At 35.2% G+C, this 15,238-nt stretch overlaps 2 protein-coding genes across 9 annotated transcripts; one reads left to right on the plus strand and one right to left on the minus strand.

The window, feature by feature from the left end:
* Nucleotides 1-34: 34 nt before the first annotated feature.
* On the plus strand, nucleotides 35-13,469 carry LOC108335036 (F-box protein SKIP2). 7 transcript variants are annotated; one of them, XM_052869115.1, is made up of 3 exons: nucleotides 35-1,729; nucleotides 6,233-6,348; nucleotides 13,127-13,469. In XM_052869115.1, the coding sequence occupies exons 1-2, from the start codon at nucleotides 129-131 to the stop codon at nucleotides 6,312-6,314; spliced, it is 1,683 nt and encodes a 560-aa protein (XP_052725075.1). In that variant the 5' UTR covers nucleotides 35-128; the 3' UTR covers nucleotides 6,315-6,348; nucleotides 13,127-13,469. The 7 variants fall into 7 exon arrangements, with proteins under 7 accessions (XP_052725075.1, XP_052725074.1, XP_052725079.1 ...); XM_052869114.1 differs by having other exon boundaries at nucleotides 13,228-13,469; XM_052869119.1 differs by lacking the exons at nucleotides 6,233-6,348; nucleotides 13,127-13,469 and adding an exon at nucleotides 3,542-3,681.
* Nucleotides 3,234-13,325, minus strand: LOC108335944 (phosphatidylinositol 3,4,5-trisphosphate 3-phosphatase and protein-tyrosine-phosphatase PTEN2A). Of its 2 annotated transcripts, XM_052869112.1 has the most exons (14): nucleotides 13,186-13,322; nucleotides 12,919-13,041; nucleotides 12,329-12,770; nucleotides 8,618-8,719; nucleotides 8,470-8,526; nucleotides 7,090-7,155; nucleotides 5,864-6,040; nucleotides 5,681-5,767; nucleotides 5,516-5,580; nucleotides 5,372-5,448; nucleotides 4,611-4,657; nucleotides 4,395-4,525; nucleotides 4,058-4,127; nucleotides 3,234-3,923 (listed from the first exon to the last, which is right to left on the minus strand). In XM_052869112.1, the coding sequence occupies exons 3-14, from the start codon at nucleotides 12,749-12,751 to the stop codon at nucleotides 3,405-3,407; spliced, it is 1,821 nt and encodes a 606-aa protein (XP_052725072.1). In that variant the 5' UTR covers nucleotides 12,752-12,770; nucleotides 12,919-13,041; nucleotides 13,186-13,322; the 3' UTR covers nucleotides 3,234-3,404. The 2 variants fall into 2 exon arrangements, with proteins under 2 accessions (XP_052725072.1, XP_017427667.1); XM_017572178.2 differs by lacking the exon at nucleotides 12,919-13,041 and having other exon boundaries at nucleotides 13,186-13,325.
* Nucleotides 13,470-15,238: the final 1,769 nt, after the last annotated feature.

The following is a 15,238-nucleotide window of genomic DNA, read 5'->3' on the forward strand; positions in this document are numbered from 1 at the left end:
TAAAATAGATAAATAAAAGAAGGTAATAAAAAAAAAAGTGAAAAGATGAAAAAGAAAGGTGAAAGGCCAGGTCCAAGATGACAGAGACACGCAAGCCCACTATAGCGTACCTGGGCTGACTCTGATGCATGAACCCATACGCAAATCTCGCCCACTTCCAGGTGGTTACGCGAGTGCCCCACGCGCCTCCTCCCTTAAGTTCAATGCCTTCTCTTTGTAATAAATCCTTCAATACCTCTCCGCCGCTTCCCGCACACATTTCCATGGGACAGTCACCGTCCACCGCCGCGCCGCCTGCGCCGGATATCAATCGCCAACAAATTTCTCAGTTACATTCAAGCAGCGATCCCGATTTCGATGCCGACCACACAATCCGTCTTTCCGACGATTGCTTGGCCGTGATTTTCCATTTTCTCAGCAACGCCGACAGGAAAGAGTGCTCTGAGGTCTGCCGGCGATGGCGCCGCGTGGACGGCGAGAGACGGCACCGCCTCTCGCTTGTCGCTCGGCCTGAATTGCAAGAGCTCGTTTCTCCCCTATTTGACCGCTTCGAATCGGTCACAAAACTCACTTTACGAATCGACCGGAAGTACGCGAGCTTAAACGACGATGCTTTGATTATGATCTCGAAGCGGTGCAGGAACCTCACGCGTCTGAAGTTGCGCGGGTGCCGTGACGTAACGGAAATTGGAATGGCCGGCGTAGGCGATAATTGCAAGGCCTTGAAGAAGCTATCGTGTGCGTCGTGCATGTTCGGCACGAAGGGAATCGCAGCGCTGCTCGATCGATGCGTCACGTTAGAAGATCTAACGCTGAAGCGGCTCCGCGGGGTCCCCCAAATCACTGAGGTGGAGGTTGGTGCCGCGGCTTCGTTGAAATCTATATGCATAAAGGAGCTCGTGAACGGTCAAAGCTTTGCGCCGCTTGTGATTGGTTCGAAGAAGCTTCGAACTTTGAAGGTGATTGGGTGTACGGGGGATTGGGATGATAGTCTGGTTAGAATTGGGTGTTTAAACGGTGGTTTGGTTGAGATTCACTTGGAGAAAGTTCAAGTTAGCGATGTGGGACTTGTGGGGGTGGCCAGGTGTTTGAGGTTGGAGACTCTGCACGTTGTGAAAACCGCGGAATGCTCCAATGTAGGGCTTGCGATGGTTGCTGAGAGGTGTAGGTTGTTGAGGAAGGTTCACATAGATGGATGGAGGACTAATAGGATTGGTGATGATGGTTTGGCTGCGATTGCGAAACACTGTCCTGATTTGCAGGAGCTTGTGTTGATTGGTGTTTACCCTACTTTTTCGAGCTTGGCGGCGATTGCTTGCAATTGCAGGAATTTGGAGAGGTTGGCTCTTTGTGGGATTGGAACGGTTGGTGATGCAGAGATTGAGTGTATTGCCGATAAGTGTGTTGCACTCAAGAAGCTATGCATTAAAGGGTGTCCTGTATCCAATGCTGGGATCGGAGCTCTAGCTTCGGGGTGTCCCAATTTGGTTAAGGTTAAGGTGAAGAAGTGCAGAAAGATTACTGGTAGAGGGGTAGAGTGGGTGCGAGAAAAGAGGGTTTCTTTGGCGTTTAATTATGATGATAGTGAAGTTGAAGCTTTGGATGGGAGTGGAAGTGATGGTGTTGGGGGAGCTCAGGATGGTATGGCAGAGGCTGAGGCAGACGCTGAGGCGGAGGCTGAGGCTCCTTCAACTAATAACAACACCCGATTGACAATGTTGCGAACAAGGTTGGGCCTTTTGGCTGGTAGAAATATATTATCATGTGCCTTCAGAAGGCTGTCTAACATTGATAATGTGTCCAGTAGCAGCTTTTTATGATATTAGTAAGAAAGTAGCTTCTTGCCATGTTGGCTTTCCCCCAATATGTGAGATGAGTTTTCATGTTGATTGCCTGTCTTTGTGGTGTTGGTTATGTGATTTTTTGTTTTCTTATGAACAGCTGATAGCAGCATCTGTATTGTTAACTAGATATGTCAATTACCCTCGTTGATTGTCTCTTTTTTCAATCTGTTGTAGATTATTTCCCCTGTTTGTCTCTATACTGAAAACTCGGTCTAGTTTTGATAAAAATCTGCATATTTCACCATAAATTAATTGTACAAATTATGATAAATCTCATTTCTCTTAATATACTTGCTAGGTGCTACGTTGCTGACTGTGTATTATATGACTCAGAAAGCGTATTTTATGGTTGGTTGGAAATGACAATCACTTTTTTGAGTTTTTACCGAATGAACATATTAACTAGCCATATATATTCAGTCCCTTAACATTCCACAATTTAGATAGATACAAAATTTAGGTGCTGTATTTGGAGTGGTATTCATTAATTAATGTTTAGACTTTCATCTCTCCCTTAATATTAACTTGATTTAAAAGATTGGAAACTGGGAAGCGTCAGACACAGACAATCTTCTTACAATTACAAAAATATAAAATGTAATATAATATCAGTAACATTTTAAAGCTTGTTGCTATAAGATATAACTAATTATTAGAAAATTTGTTTTTACAGTGTAAATCATACACATTAATTCTTAATTAAGGTTAAAGTTTGTCTTTTTGATTATATATATCATCGGTGTGTTCATGTCTTATATTTTGGACATTGGCTGCAATATATCAGTTATATCCATATCAGTATTTTATGTCCTACGTCAGTGTATTTGCTTCATTGGTTGATCTGATGAAACTCTAATTTTGATTAAATTTACATCTATTCTTTGATGGTGAAAAACTGATAGCGTGGGAATATTCAAGTCATTACTTCAACATGCACTACCAGTTACTTAAACAGAGCTTCCTTTCATCAACCCAGAGATTGAAATGTACTATTTCGTCCGTTTATATTACCACACTGCAACTTCTTTTCCCAAGCTATATATTATTTATTACATGTCATTTAAGATCTTAACAAAAAAAATATTTACATAAATTATTGAATGTGAACCTGAAAAATAATATTACACTGCAAGTTTGACGAATGATTAGAGTTGAAAAATAACTTTTTCTTTCAAATATTTTCAGGCAATTAATAAGAAAAAGACCATGATTCCTTTAAATTAAGATTAAACGCAGGCACTAAGATTTGTTACCCAATATTATCAATTTTGGAAAGAAATATTGGTATGTTTTTGTTACTTTTTTCTTATTTCAACTCACAATACACTAATATTATTTGTATTTGTTACCTTTTGTGGAATTCTCCAGACGACAGGGAAGCACATAACGTAGAAAACTTGAAAGAATCACATAAATGTGTAAATTAAAAATATACAAGGTATAAATAAACAAATACAGGAAAGTTCATTTCACAACAAATTGGGAGAAACCAATGAATTCCTGTAATAATGCCTTTCCTTAATAGGAATGAAATGGATCAGCAGTTCATCTCACCTCCTTTCAATCACTTTCAAAGTCTTCATCCCCAAAGGAAAAAACTGAAGCATCTGCTGCAATTGCCTTGATGTCACTTGCCCCTACAGATTCCACGTTTGTGCTGCTATTGCCTGTATGAATTTTATTATGTTCATCTGCAGTTGATTGTTCAGAAGTATTGTTCTGCATGCCTGCCTCATGCTTTAGTGACAATCGATCAGTTGAGTGTCTCAACATCCCTACGTGGTCTGTTGTCTCCTCAGAAGCTTGATGAGGTGCCATAAATTTGTACTCAGTTGCAGCTTTCTTGCTTTGTGTATCTCGGCCCTCCTCTTCATCACTGTCTGAGAATACATCATCTTCATTTCTCGGGAGTTTACTCTCAGTTGAATTAGATGTAGTAGGCTTTGGACCAGGTAGGGCATTGATTGTGTTTTGGTCAGATCCTTTGCTGGCGGAATTTGCTTTTGTCCTTGAAGGTAGGGTGCCATTATAGTCTATCATGACAACTTCCACCCGGAATCCTGGAGCGGGGATCTTCCTCTGAAGGGTGCAACGGTAAGGTTTAAATTATCGTCAGGTTCAGAGAATAAACCAATAACTTAAGTAGGGACTGCAGCAAGATAGTCAGGTTAAACCTGCATAAAAAATAAAATTGAATAGAAGTAAATATTTACCTTGTCGAAACCATCAAAATCTGAACCATCTAAAATTATTCGATTTTCTGTCATTGTTGTATTCATCCAACTGCCAGGAAGAAATTGTTACATCAAGAAAACTGTTAATTTGTGTAAACAATTTGTTTCATATTATATACATCTTTTAAGAGAACAAATCTATAATATAAATTGGAGTATAAATGAAAATAATTATCACGATACAATATTACGTCATCATGTTAAAAATGTAAGATCCTGATAAAAAAATTATGTATTAAAATCACTCTAAATGTCACAATATAATCATAATGGTTCTGAATAAAGGGGCCCGAAAGAAACAGGTTTCTGAACAAACCAGTAGAAATCTCCTTGTCTATCATTAAAATGAAGTTTGAAGTCTCCTACCAACTCTGCTAGACCAGGTTCTCCTGGTAGAGCAAAAACCACAATTCCTTTCTTCGGTGGACTGATCCAGAAATCTTCTGGCTGAGTGTAGAAATTAAATTCAGTAATCAAATCCAAATCCATATAATATCAAAACTCAAAAGAAGGGATAAAAAATATTGTGTACCAGTAGATCTTTTGTTTTGGGATGGTTTCTTGTGGCAAACAAAACTCCTGGGAATAAGTTAAAACATCAGGCTTTGTAGATTAAAATGTCAGTCGTAAGAACAACTTGACTATTTGCATGAGAAAATACCGCAGAAACTAGAGCCTTCTAGAGGTAGAAATGCGTATCAAATACTTTGGTTTATTTTCAGTTGGGAAAAGATGCAGAGGTGAACACCTGAAGCTCTGAACCAGACCCCGAGATGAATGGTTCAATTTCTTGAGCTATACTAATATGAGATAATATTGAGAACTTATTTTTATTTGTCATCTCATTTATGTCCATTCGTGCATTTACTCCTTTACCAAGCAAGTACAGCACTAGTTGACTCCACACAATTTGTCTTTTTTACAATCGTACCATTACATTTTCCCTTTTCTCTTCATGCAAAAATTGGAATCTAATACTTTGCTGGGTAGATGGAGACAAATAGGTTAGATGGAAATAAGTAGCTAAAATGTAAATAGATGAATAGCATAGGTATAAGATGAGGGGAGAGATAAAGAGATGAGTATAAATAGGTAATGGTACAACGAATTCCACTATTTTTTTAATTATCTCTTCTCTTTCCCACCCAATCCACCACATCACTTCCATCTTCACCCATCCTCTTAACCAAACAGTATGTATGAGATTTTAGCTTTGCTAAAAAATGTGTTGAAATTCACACTATAGTATTATTGGAATGACATGAAGAGAAAACAGTGAACTTTGCTACTTACCCTTATGATCAGAAATTGTAATAGATGGTCTAACCCAATAAGGGCACTTGTGAAGCCGGAACCCTCTTAGTAAGCACCTGTCAAAGTCCAAATTAAGAGGAACCTTCTTCGATTCTGGGACAATGTGACAAAATTACATCTTACCTTCGACCGGGCTGGACTTCTCCATTGAATTGTGTTAAAGTCCGTTCAAAGTATTTTACATATCTCTAAAAAATTACAGAAATAAATGATTTTAGAAGAATATGTCCAGAATGGCAGAATATATCCCATATTTAATAAAACAATAAACCAAAATTATTGACTGACTATTTGACTAGGGAGGACTAGAGCCTTTCCATCTACACATCTTTTATGGTTAAAGTAATCAATAGCTTCCTCTGCAGTTGGGAAGAACTGCAAAATAATATTGACAGTCAAAAGATTGAAAAATTCAGATAGAAGAGCACAACTAAAATTCCAAAGTCTTTGGAGTTGATTATCATGACTTGCCTTAAGAGACAAAAGAAGACAACATATCATCAGTCCAGTCCTCCCCATACCAGCTTTACAATGAACAACCACCACATTTTGAATATCCTCCTTCAACCATGAATATGCACTTTGACAGAATGATGCTATAAGTTGAATAGGGGGGCAATTATGATCACTAAATGGGAAAGTTGCAACCTGAAAACAATCCCAGTACGTTAACAGGACAAACAAAAATATTACGCCAATTCAATTTGATATAAGAAATTGTGGTCCATTCTTTAATTATTTTTCTTACATCTGCAAAACCAAACAGCAACAAAAAAGTCAAATAATTATTTTCTCCATGGTTATATCCAATTTTTTAATGTTCCTATGTGATGTTTTCAGACACTCCAAAATGTTGTTAGAGCTCTTCGGGGAATGGCATGCCAATTGGCTGCATTTGAGTGTAAGAAAGCTTTGTCAATAGGATCTTCTAAATATTTCTGTCGAGGATATGCAAGGTACTGTCAAACTATACCCAATATCAACCACCAAAGTTAGACAACAAAGAAACATGCAGATTTTTTTCTTTTTCATTCGTGTTTTGTTTTACATTAATCCATTATTCCTTAGTCATATCTCCAAGTGTGGCTGTTCGTAATGTGTCATAACATATAGTTTGAGGTATAGGAGAGGAGGGGGGGTCCAACAAGAGGGACGACTAACATACCCTCATGGTTTTGTTGTCTTTTTAATCATTTCATAAAGTTCCTTTAAAAGTATTTTACTGATTTGTTAAGTTATTGAATGCTCAGTATTCAAAATACATATATTAAAGGTTAACAGAAAGATATATTAATTAACTACAAATTGAGACTAAATTAAAATTTAGAACGTCCATTCGTAAAAAGGATACAATTTAGAATACTTTTCATTTACTATCCTTTCTTATTTATCTTTATCAGGTCCCATGATAAAATTTACGAAAAAAAATGCTATTTCCTTTCTATCAGGTCCTACGATCAGTCATTTAAAACATGTAAAAATACCAAACACTAGATAGCTACATTAACAATCAGAAGCTCTTGGCAAGTTGACTCAAATTTTCAACTTTAAGTACAACATAAAGAATAAATGCACTTAAAGAGCAGCTGCACCAGACTAGACAGGTAAATAATGATAGGTAACAGTCAAAATTATTACGCATCAATACCAGTATATCAATTTGATTACTAAAGTGAAGATAAAGATGAAAATCACACCTTCCCCTGGAATAATGATCCATCATATAACCTTTCTGAACAAAGATTGTATACTTTGTATTTACCCTGCACATCAAGGTTTCAAAAGAATAAAGTTGTGATAAGATAATAAATTATCAACACTCAGTACACAAAGATACATGGAGAAATTAGTTATTGGAGCAAACCATGTAATGCACAAGAAAAATGAGTAAGAGTAATTCAAATTTGTAGAGGAAGTTGGAGCATGGCAGAATCTTTAGAACCTTAGGTACTCAACGTATCTATTTACAAGCAGTAGAAGGGTTCAAGAGCACTGTCAATTGAACGGTTATTTGGGATACTGTGGATTGGTGTTGTACAATTAAACCAAGTGATGTAGCAATGTTATTTTATACTTTGGGCTTAATTATATTTTTTTCTCCCCATTATATCAGGTTCTTAATTGTTCAAAGCAACTCAGCTAAAAAAGTTATCCAATGATTAATAGAAATGTAATAAAGGTGTGGCATAAAATTAATTTGTATAAATTAGCAAAGAAAAAAATATATAAAATATGTAAATAATAAAGAATGTATGAAATAAAATAAATATATTTTATTTAATTATTTTATATTTTTTCCTTTGTGAATTTGTACATATCAATGATAGATTACACCTCTTTAAAAATTCTGTTAATGGATGAAATTTGAGGTGGGGGAATTAATTTGAACAATTAGGAAAATATGATTACTAAATGCAAGAAACTAAAACCAAGAGGACTAAAATCTAAACATAGCAAAGATAGATTACCACCTATGTAAAGATTCTGTTAATTAATGGATGAAATTTGGGGTGGGGGAATCAATTTGAACAATTAGGAAAATATGATGACTAAGTTCCAGAAAACTAAAACTAAGAGGACTAAAACTGCACATAGACTCAAGTACACGAGCTAAAAAAACAACCAAGCTTATTACTTACGAATATCTTTCAGATTCTATTGATTTTACGTTAGATAGATAGGATATTATCCATTCAAAGGGTTAGGATTTGTTTATCTAATGGATTCTGTGCAACATGAACTATGAAGGGATTTAATGGCTTTAACAGAGGATATAGTTCAAATTTTCCAATAAAATGTGTTCTTCTATATTGCTGGGCTGTTAACTAGAAGAAAAGTACTATTTGGTTCTGTTCTAGATTTCTTTTACATACTTATTTATATGAAACGTAGGAGATCTGTAACACAAATTAGCCACTGCAATTAGAGAGCGAAAGTCTTATAAACCCCATACTAGAATCCAACACTTCCAATGTGTGACTCAAGTATCATGCCAGCTATTAGATTTCAATGCTCTGCCAAATTCTGAGTGCGAATGGATGAGCAGATAATAGGAATCCAGGTAGATAATATGTTACCTTATGATGTGTTTCAAAAAACTTGATCACTTCTTCCATGTGATTGCGATAGAACCCCTGAAACAAAGCTACCCCTTAAAACAAAATTGAATGATAACTGAGCTTGGCTTGAACACGAGAAACAAGGACTGACTGTCAACAAGTATACCTCAATGTATCCAACAATTCCAGAGCTAATATCACCACCCGGAAATCCCATAGCAATTATATTTTCAGTGATGTATGTCATATCCAAATCAAATCCATCTTCCTGTTTCAAAGGATAAGAGCTGAAATATTAAAGTACAACAAAACGAAAGCAACATGGAAGTTAACTCATTTCTTAAGAGAAAAACTATTGTTTCTTTCCAAAATTCATTAAATATGGTAGAAAAATGTAAAATTGTATCAGAGAAGTATCATATACACAATATGATACATTGCCTAAGAAGTCGCTACCAATTTGATTCTTTAATAAATATAGTCAAGATAGTGACCAATTCCCTCATGATCCTTTATAAATAGTGGGAAAATCAACATTTGTGTTATTAAGAACGTTAGGAGACAAAGCAAATCTTTTAATAGGAGGCAATAAACCTAAGATTGGAAAATACATTTGAGAACATGCTCTTCTTGCAACTATAGTTTGTAGCGAATATCAAAATCTCCTATAACATGTTTTATAGACCTTGTTTCTTTTACATATGTGCATAGAGAAGCAGAGCATGCTTGAAGTTTTGGCACATTGCGTGAATTATTTGATTGATAAACAACAATATGCAGGGATGGCGAATAAAAATCTAGCATATTTAACTTGATGGAATTCATACTGATAAGGAACATTTTTGGGTATTAGAAGGCTAGGTCATATAAACGAGAAAGGCTTAGTGGAACTGAAGAAAGAAGGTTTATTTGGCACTAACAAAATCGAGTAGTTGAGATTTTGTGAGCAATGTCCATGAAAAGTTTGTAGAATTCATATTGACGTACGGAAGCAAATGACTAAGGAAACATTGGGTTACGTCCATGTTGACCAATGGAGACCATCTTCAACTCCATCACACTTTGGAGCTAAATATTTCTTGTCCATAGTAGACGACTACTCAAGGAAGTTATGGATTTATCCACAAAAGACCAAGGAGAAAGCTTTTGAGAATTTCAAAAATTGGAAGATGTTCTATAATAGCGCTGGAGATGAAGACTCCTAAGGAAATTTGATCAAGTTACTCCCCCAACCTTGATCACTTGAGAATCTTTAGTTGTGTTGCCTATGCTCACATAAGGCAAGGAAAATTGAATGCACTTGTTGTCAAGTGCATGTTCCTAGTTTATCCAAAAGGTTTAAAAGCATATAGTCTATGATGTCTTGAGTCAAGATTCAAGAAGTGTACCATTAGCCGAGACATCGACTTTGTTAAGAAGTGGACTTTAAACCTAACTTAACCCCACAAAACCGGCTTATAAGGTGAGGGTTACATCCACTATCACTAGTCGTTGTGGGACTTCCAGCAGGCTTCAATGAGATTGGAATGGCTTACAAGCCAAAAGTCTCAAAATGTAAGCCTACAAGTAGCCATGATGATGATAGGGATAACATTGAGGTGGAGTATGGTACAAGATGAGTGTCTGATTTTCTACAAGACAATGCATTGGATGATAGATGACAAATGTCTAATGAAAACAGACAAGTTGATGCTTACTTGCTTGCCAAAGATAAAATAAGGAGATCAGTAAGAGCTTCAGCGAGGTATGGTTATGCAAAGTTAATTGCATACTCCTAAGTCTAGTGAGGTGTTAGATGGTGAACCGTCTAGTTTGACCTCTCCACTAGCAAGTAAGGAGAAGACTCAATGGCTAGACACCATGACTGAGGAGATGAAGTCACTTCGTCTAAACAATATCTGGACCTATTCATAAACTTGTGGGTTCTAGGTTGGTCAATTGTAAATGGATCTTCAAACACAAAGATGGAAATCTAAAAACTAGTCAACAAAAACTCAAGAGGAGATTGGTGGCTTGGGGCTTTACTCAGAGTGAAGGAATCGACTACAATGAGGTGTTTTCTCTTGTAGTAAAACACAAATCCATTCAGATGTTGTTAGCCATAGTTGTTGAGTTTAACCTTCAGCTGGAACATGTGAACATTAAGACTGCTTTCTTGTATGGAGACTTAAAAGAGACCATATATATGAAGCAACCAGAAGGATTTGAGGTAGGAGGCAAGGAGGATTATATTTGTAAGTTGAATAGATCCTTACATGGTATGAATTGATTGCAAGAATTGATTTTGAACATAGCAAATACGATACTTGACAACAAATTTCCAGAAAAAGGTCTAATCGTTGTATTGTTGTTATATGTAGATGATACTTTGATAGCAAGCAATAGTAAACCTGAGGTGCAAAAGGTTAAAATTAGGATGAATAGGGAGTTTGAAATGAAAGATCTTGGAGCTAATATGAAAGATTTGGGGAATGGGATCATTAGACAACGTGAGTTGAAGCATCTATATGTGGCTCAGGAGACCTATCTCGAAAAAATCCTTGATAAGTTTAGAATAACAAACTTGAAACCTGTGTCCGCACCTCTTGCATCTCACTATAAGTTGAGTGATGAACAGTCTCTTAAGACGGTGGGGAACAAAAATACATGGATAGTCTTCCATGTGCTAAAATTGTTGGTTTTGTTATGTACGTAATGGTTTGCACTCATCCTGATATAGCCTATGTTGTGAGCATTGCTAGCAGGTTCAAGTCAAACCCTGAACAAGCTCATTGAAAAGCTCTTAGGTGGATTCTTCTCACTTGGAAGAGTCTTGGTTTATGGTGGAGTAGACTATTTATAGGGGATGCTCCCATAGAAGAGTTTGTTGAGTTAGACTGTGCTGGGTATTTGAACACCAGAAAGAAAGTCTCTCACAGGCTATGTATTCACTACTTATGGTACTGCTATCAGTTGGAAGGCTAGTCTATAGAAGGTAGTGGCTTTGTCAACCTCATAAGTAGGGTATGACAAAAGCTATGAAGAGTATGACAAAAGCTATGAAGAAAGCCATATGGTTGACAGGTCTAGCCAAGGAACTAAGGGTGCAAGATCAAATTGTCACAGTCTATTGTGACAGTAATAGTGTTATACAGTCCAAGAACCAAGTCTACCGTGAAAGAACTAAGTATATTGATGTGAATCTGCATTTTGTAAAAGAGGAGATTGCACGAGGGTCTGTAAAGGTGATGAAGGTCTCAATTAAGTTTGTAATACTTATAGGCAAATAACAACTCATACTCAGAAGATTTATGTTTAACCAAGTGGGGATTTGTGAAGAATTGGCTGAGTAAAATCTTGTTTAGAAGGTTCGTAGACCGTCTAACATGTCTTAGATGATTATGTGATTATATGCATTAGTACATATGAGTAGATGACTAGTCTTACAGAGTCTACTGAGGCATGTGCAATTTGTTAGAATCCTCTAATGAGATCTTCTCTACTCAGTTCTGTTTTGAGATGCATTATTGATGTGTCTTCCAAATCGGTGTGTCTCATATCATGCATGTCAGTTATAACAACAAGTCAGCTGCAACATTAATAGTATCATTCAGGTGGTGTGCCTATTTTATAACAAATTTTGAACGGAAGTTGCTGCCAGTGCAGATAAATAATCCTGATGCAAAACTATATCAACAGAAAAATATGTAAATATAAGGCTCCAGTTTTTATATCCACAATTTGAAAAAACAAATCCTGCATGTGCATGTATTGAACATGTGTTAACACAAATGCAAGTTACTCAACCAGCAGATTTGGACAAAATAACATGTAATCCATGTAATGCACGTCATAGAGGTAAAACCAGACTAGTTGCGAAATTTCGTTGTCAACTAACCTGGTATCTACGTTTATTCTGAGAGACGATATGGCGTGCTTTGACCTGGACAGCTTTTACTGCACTCTTGGAAGAGTCCATCAACCCTTTGGCGAAGGATTCAATTAAATTAGATTGATCAGGTCCCGAATTGACTGGAGCAGCAGTTTCTTTTGACTGCGTTCGCAATCCAAGCCCACCAGTCAGGCGAGCAAAAGCTGATATGCCTGTGTTATCGGTCTGTGAATCCTGTTGTGCTTGTCCAAGGCCAAGGCCTGGAAATTTCAGATGTTTTGTCCATAATGACATGCCAGAAGCAGATAACGTTGATGGTGAATCATGTGCATTGTTGATCTGTCCTGTTACTTTGGTTGAGTGTTGTTCTTCAGCACTAGAAACTGGAGGAGTAGGTTGAGATGAAGAATAAGCAGAAGCTGGTTCCATGAGTCACTCAAATGCAGTTCTGCAAAGCGTAGAACCAATCTAAGTGAAGAGCAATTTACCTTTAACCAGCTAACAGCAAACTAACTAAGTAATAAATAAATTAACACACGTCATACAATGTTGGTGGGAAAATTACAATATGATAATACCCAAAGAAAAACACCTACTCCACACAAGCTAATTAGTCTCATAATCTAAGCGGTTGTCCGATAAATTAACTGGATGGGAGCATAAATTGAACCAAAGCAGGGCAAAAACGTCGGCGGCGTCGGGAATGTAAACAGAGGGATCTGAAAATGGAGTCTCCGGTAATACAGATTAAGCAGATTTTCGATTGAAGAAAACAATAATTATATTAATTTGTAAATATTGCAGATACTCATTCACATCATAGATTCAACAAATGGAAAAGGCAGGAGCAGTGGATCGCTTACGGTGAGTCGATGTTGATGCACACTATTCGATCTGTTTTGCAGAGAACAAAGGCTTTGTTAAGGGGAAACACACGATTTGCGAGTTTGGGAATTGGATCAATGCAGTTTGATTGAGGTCATAAGCAATTACACATCGGAAATCAAAGGGAAAAATGAAATGAACAGCTGCGGACCGTTGCTTATTTGACAATCCACCGTGGCACCATTTTATCATAATAAATAATTATAAATTAGAGTAGCTACAATGATGAATTAAAATCAAACCTCATCCATTTTTGTTTCTTCTTTTCGATCGCTTCAATAATTTCTTTCCACGTAAAATATTAAAATAGAATGTATATCTAAACTTTCATATTTTGCGAACAAATAATTTGTCCCTCAAATTGTACTCTTCAATAGGACAACAAATAATTTATCTTGTTTAATGGGTAAGTTACTGAAAGAAAAAATAGCTATAGCCAGATGTTGGATATGATTTTAAAAATACTTTTGAACTTTTAGAAATATTTTCATTGGGTGCTTGAAAAAAAAAATAGTTAGCACATGTAAATGAAACGAATGAGACAGTGTAACTATTGGTTCACCTAATATTAGGGTTTGATATTGTTTTCCTTTGCAATTTTAAAGGTTAAACCAATCAATCATATATGTTGATACTTTTCATTTACTCAAATATAAAAGAACATTCATACTTATTCTTTTATCTTCTTATAATATATAAAATACAAGTATTCTTTTAATTACTAAAGTTACGTACATAATCTTATTCATGACCTTATAATAAAGTTTGTTTAAAAATAATTGTAAAGAAATTCTTACTCAGGATAATATAATGTGTAAAATTCTACTAACACTTATATTACTTAAAATTAAAATAATATAAACATAATATTTGTAACCACATTCATAAAGATTTTAATATATATATATATATATATATATATATATATATATATATATATATATATGATTTGGATTGTAACTTGAGAGTATATTATAGAATCAACTTATGAAAATGTAGATATAAAATATCTCTCAAGAAGGTTTAAACTCAAATGATGAACAAATTTAATACTAACTCCATCACTAAGAGAAATATTGATAAATAGCAAACCAATTATCGACAAAAGAAAAAAAAAATGAGTGTAACATTAACCTATGAATCATTATTTTTGGTTGAAAAACAGAAACTACTAACATAATTAGCAACAACAATAAATATGAAGGACATCGAAAAAGTAATTAAAGCAAAGTCATCAATATCAAAGACAAATTCAGAAGAAGAAAACCCTCAGTTTTTTTACATCCTATTTGTTTGATTGAAAGAAGAAAAAAATGTAATAACATTCAAAAAAAGAAAAGGAAACAAAGAAGAATAGAAGACGTGACAACACTCAAAACAAGATAAAGAAAAGAAGACAAAGAAGAAAAGAAGATATGACAGCATTCAGAAAAAGAAGATTTCCCATAAAGTTTGAAAAATAAAAAGAGAAGAAGACAAGAAGTTCATCATGAGAAGTTTGATAAAAAGAAAATATTTAAAAGTTAGGATAAAAATGTAAGAGGTTAAAGGGTATTATTGTAAAATAGGTAATATCTAGTGTGTTCTATTATATCTATAAATAAGAACATCTAACTGAGAAGGGAGAGTTTTGGTTGTGAGAAATAAATGTATAAATTTCATATATTAGAGGTGTAAGAGTTTTATGAAGAAATGTTTACAAGATTTAGTTCTTTAAGTCCTCCCTTTCATAAAAACTGTAAGTTCTATTTTGTTTTCATTATGACAATACTTTTTGTATGTTCAGCTTCCATTGTATTATGTTTTTATCTTCTTTTTATTTAGCTTCTTTCTATTATTCTAAAAATAGATATTGTTATCAATATATATATATATATATATATATATATATATATATATATATATATATATATATATATATATATATATATATATATATATAATTGGTGTTCATCAATTGGTCTCGGAGATTGGCTCCAAGAGTGTACTAGTTAGTTTTGCCAATGTGATTTGGGTACATATCGACATATA

This window comes from Vigna angularis, chromosome 10, assembly GCF_016808095.1.
Source record: "Vigna angularis cultivar LongXiaoDou No.4 chromosome 10, ASM1680809v1, whole genome shotgun sequence".
Classification (NCBI taxonomy): domain Eukaryota; kingdom Viridiplantae; phylum Streptophyta; class Magnoliopsida; order Fabales; family Fabaceae; genus Vigna; species Vigna angularis.

Coding starts and splice junctions, on each gene's coding strand:
- LOC108335036 (XM_052869113.1), top strand. CDS start 129: ATGAACCCATACGCAAATCTCGCCCACTTCCAGGTGGTTACGCGAGTG. Junction 1,730..2,142: donor TTGACAATGTTGCGAACAAG/GTTGGGCCTTTT, acceptor TATACTTGCTAG/GTGCTACGTTGCTGACTGTG.
- LOC108335944 (XM_017572178.2), bottom strand. CDS start 12,751: ATGGAACCAGCTTCTGCTTATTCTTCATCTCAACCTACTCCTCCAGTT. Junction 4,128..4,394: donor AGACAAGGAGATTTCTACTG/GTTTGTTCAGAA, acceptor TCTTCCTGGCAG/TTGGATGAATACAACAATGA. Junction 3,924..4,057: donor ATTTTGATGGTTTCGACAAG/GTAAATATTTAC, acceptor TGCACCCTTCAG/AGGAAGATCCCCGCTCCAGG.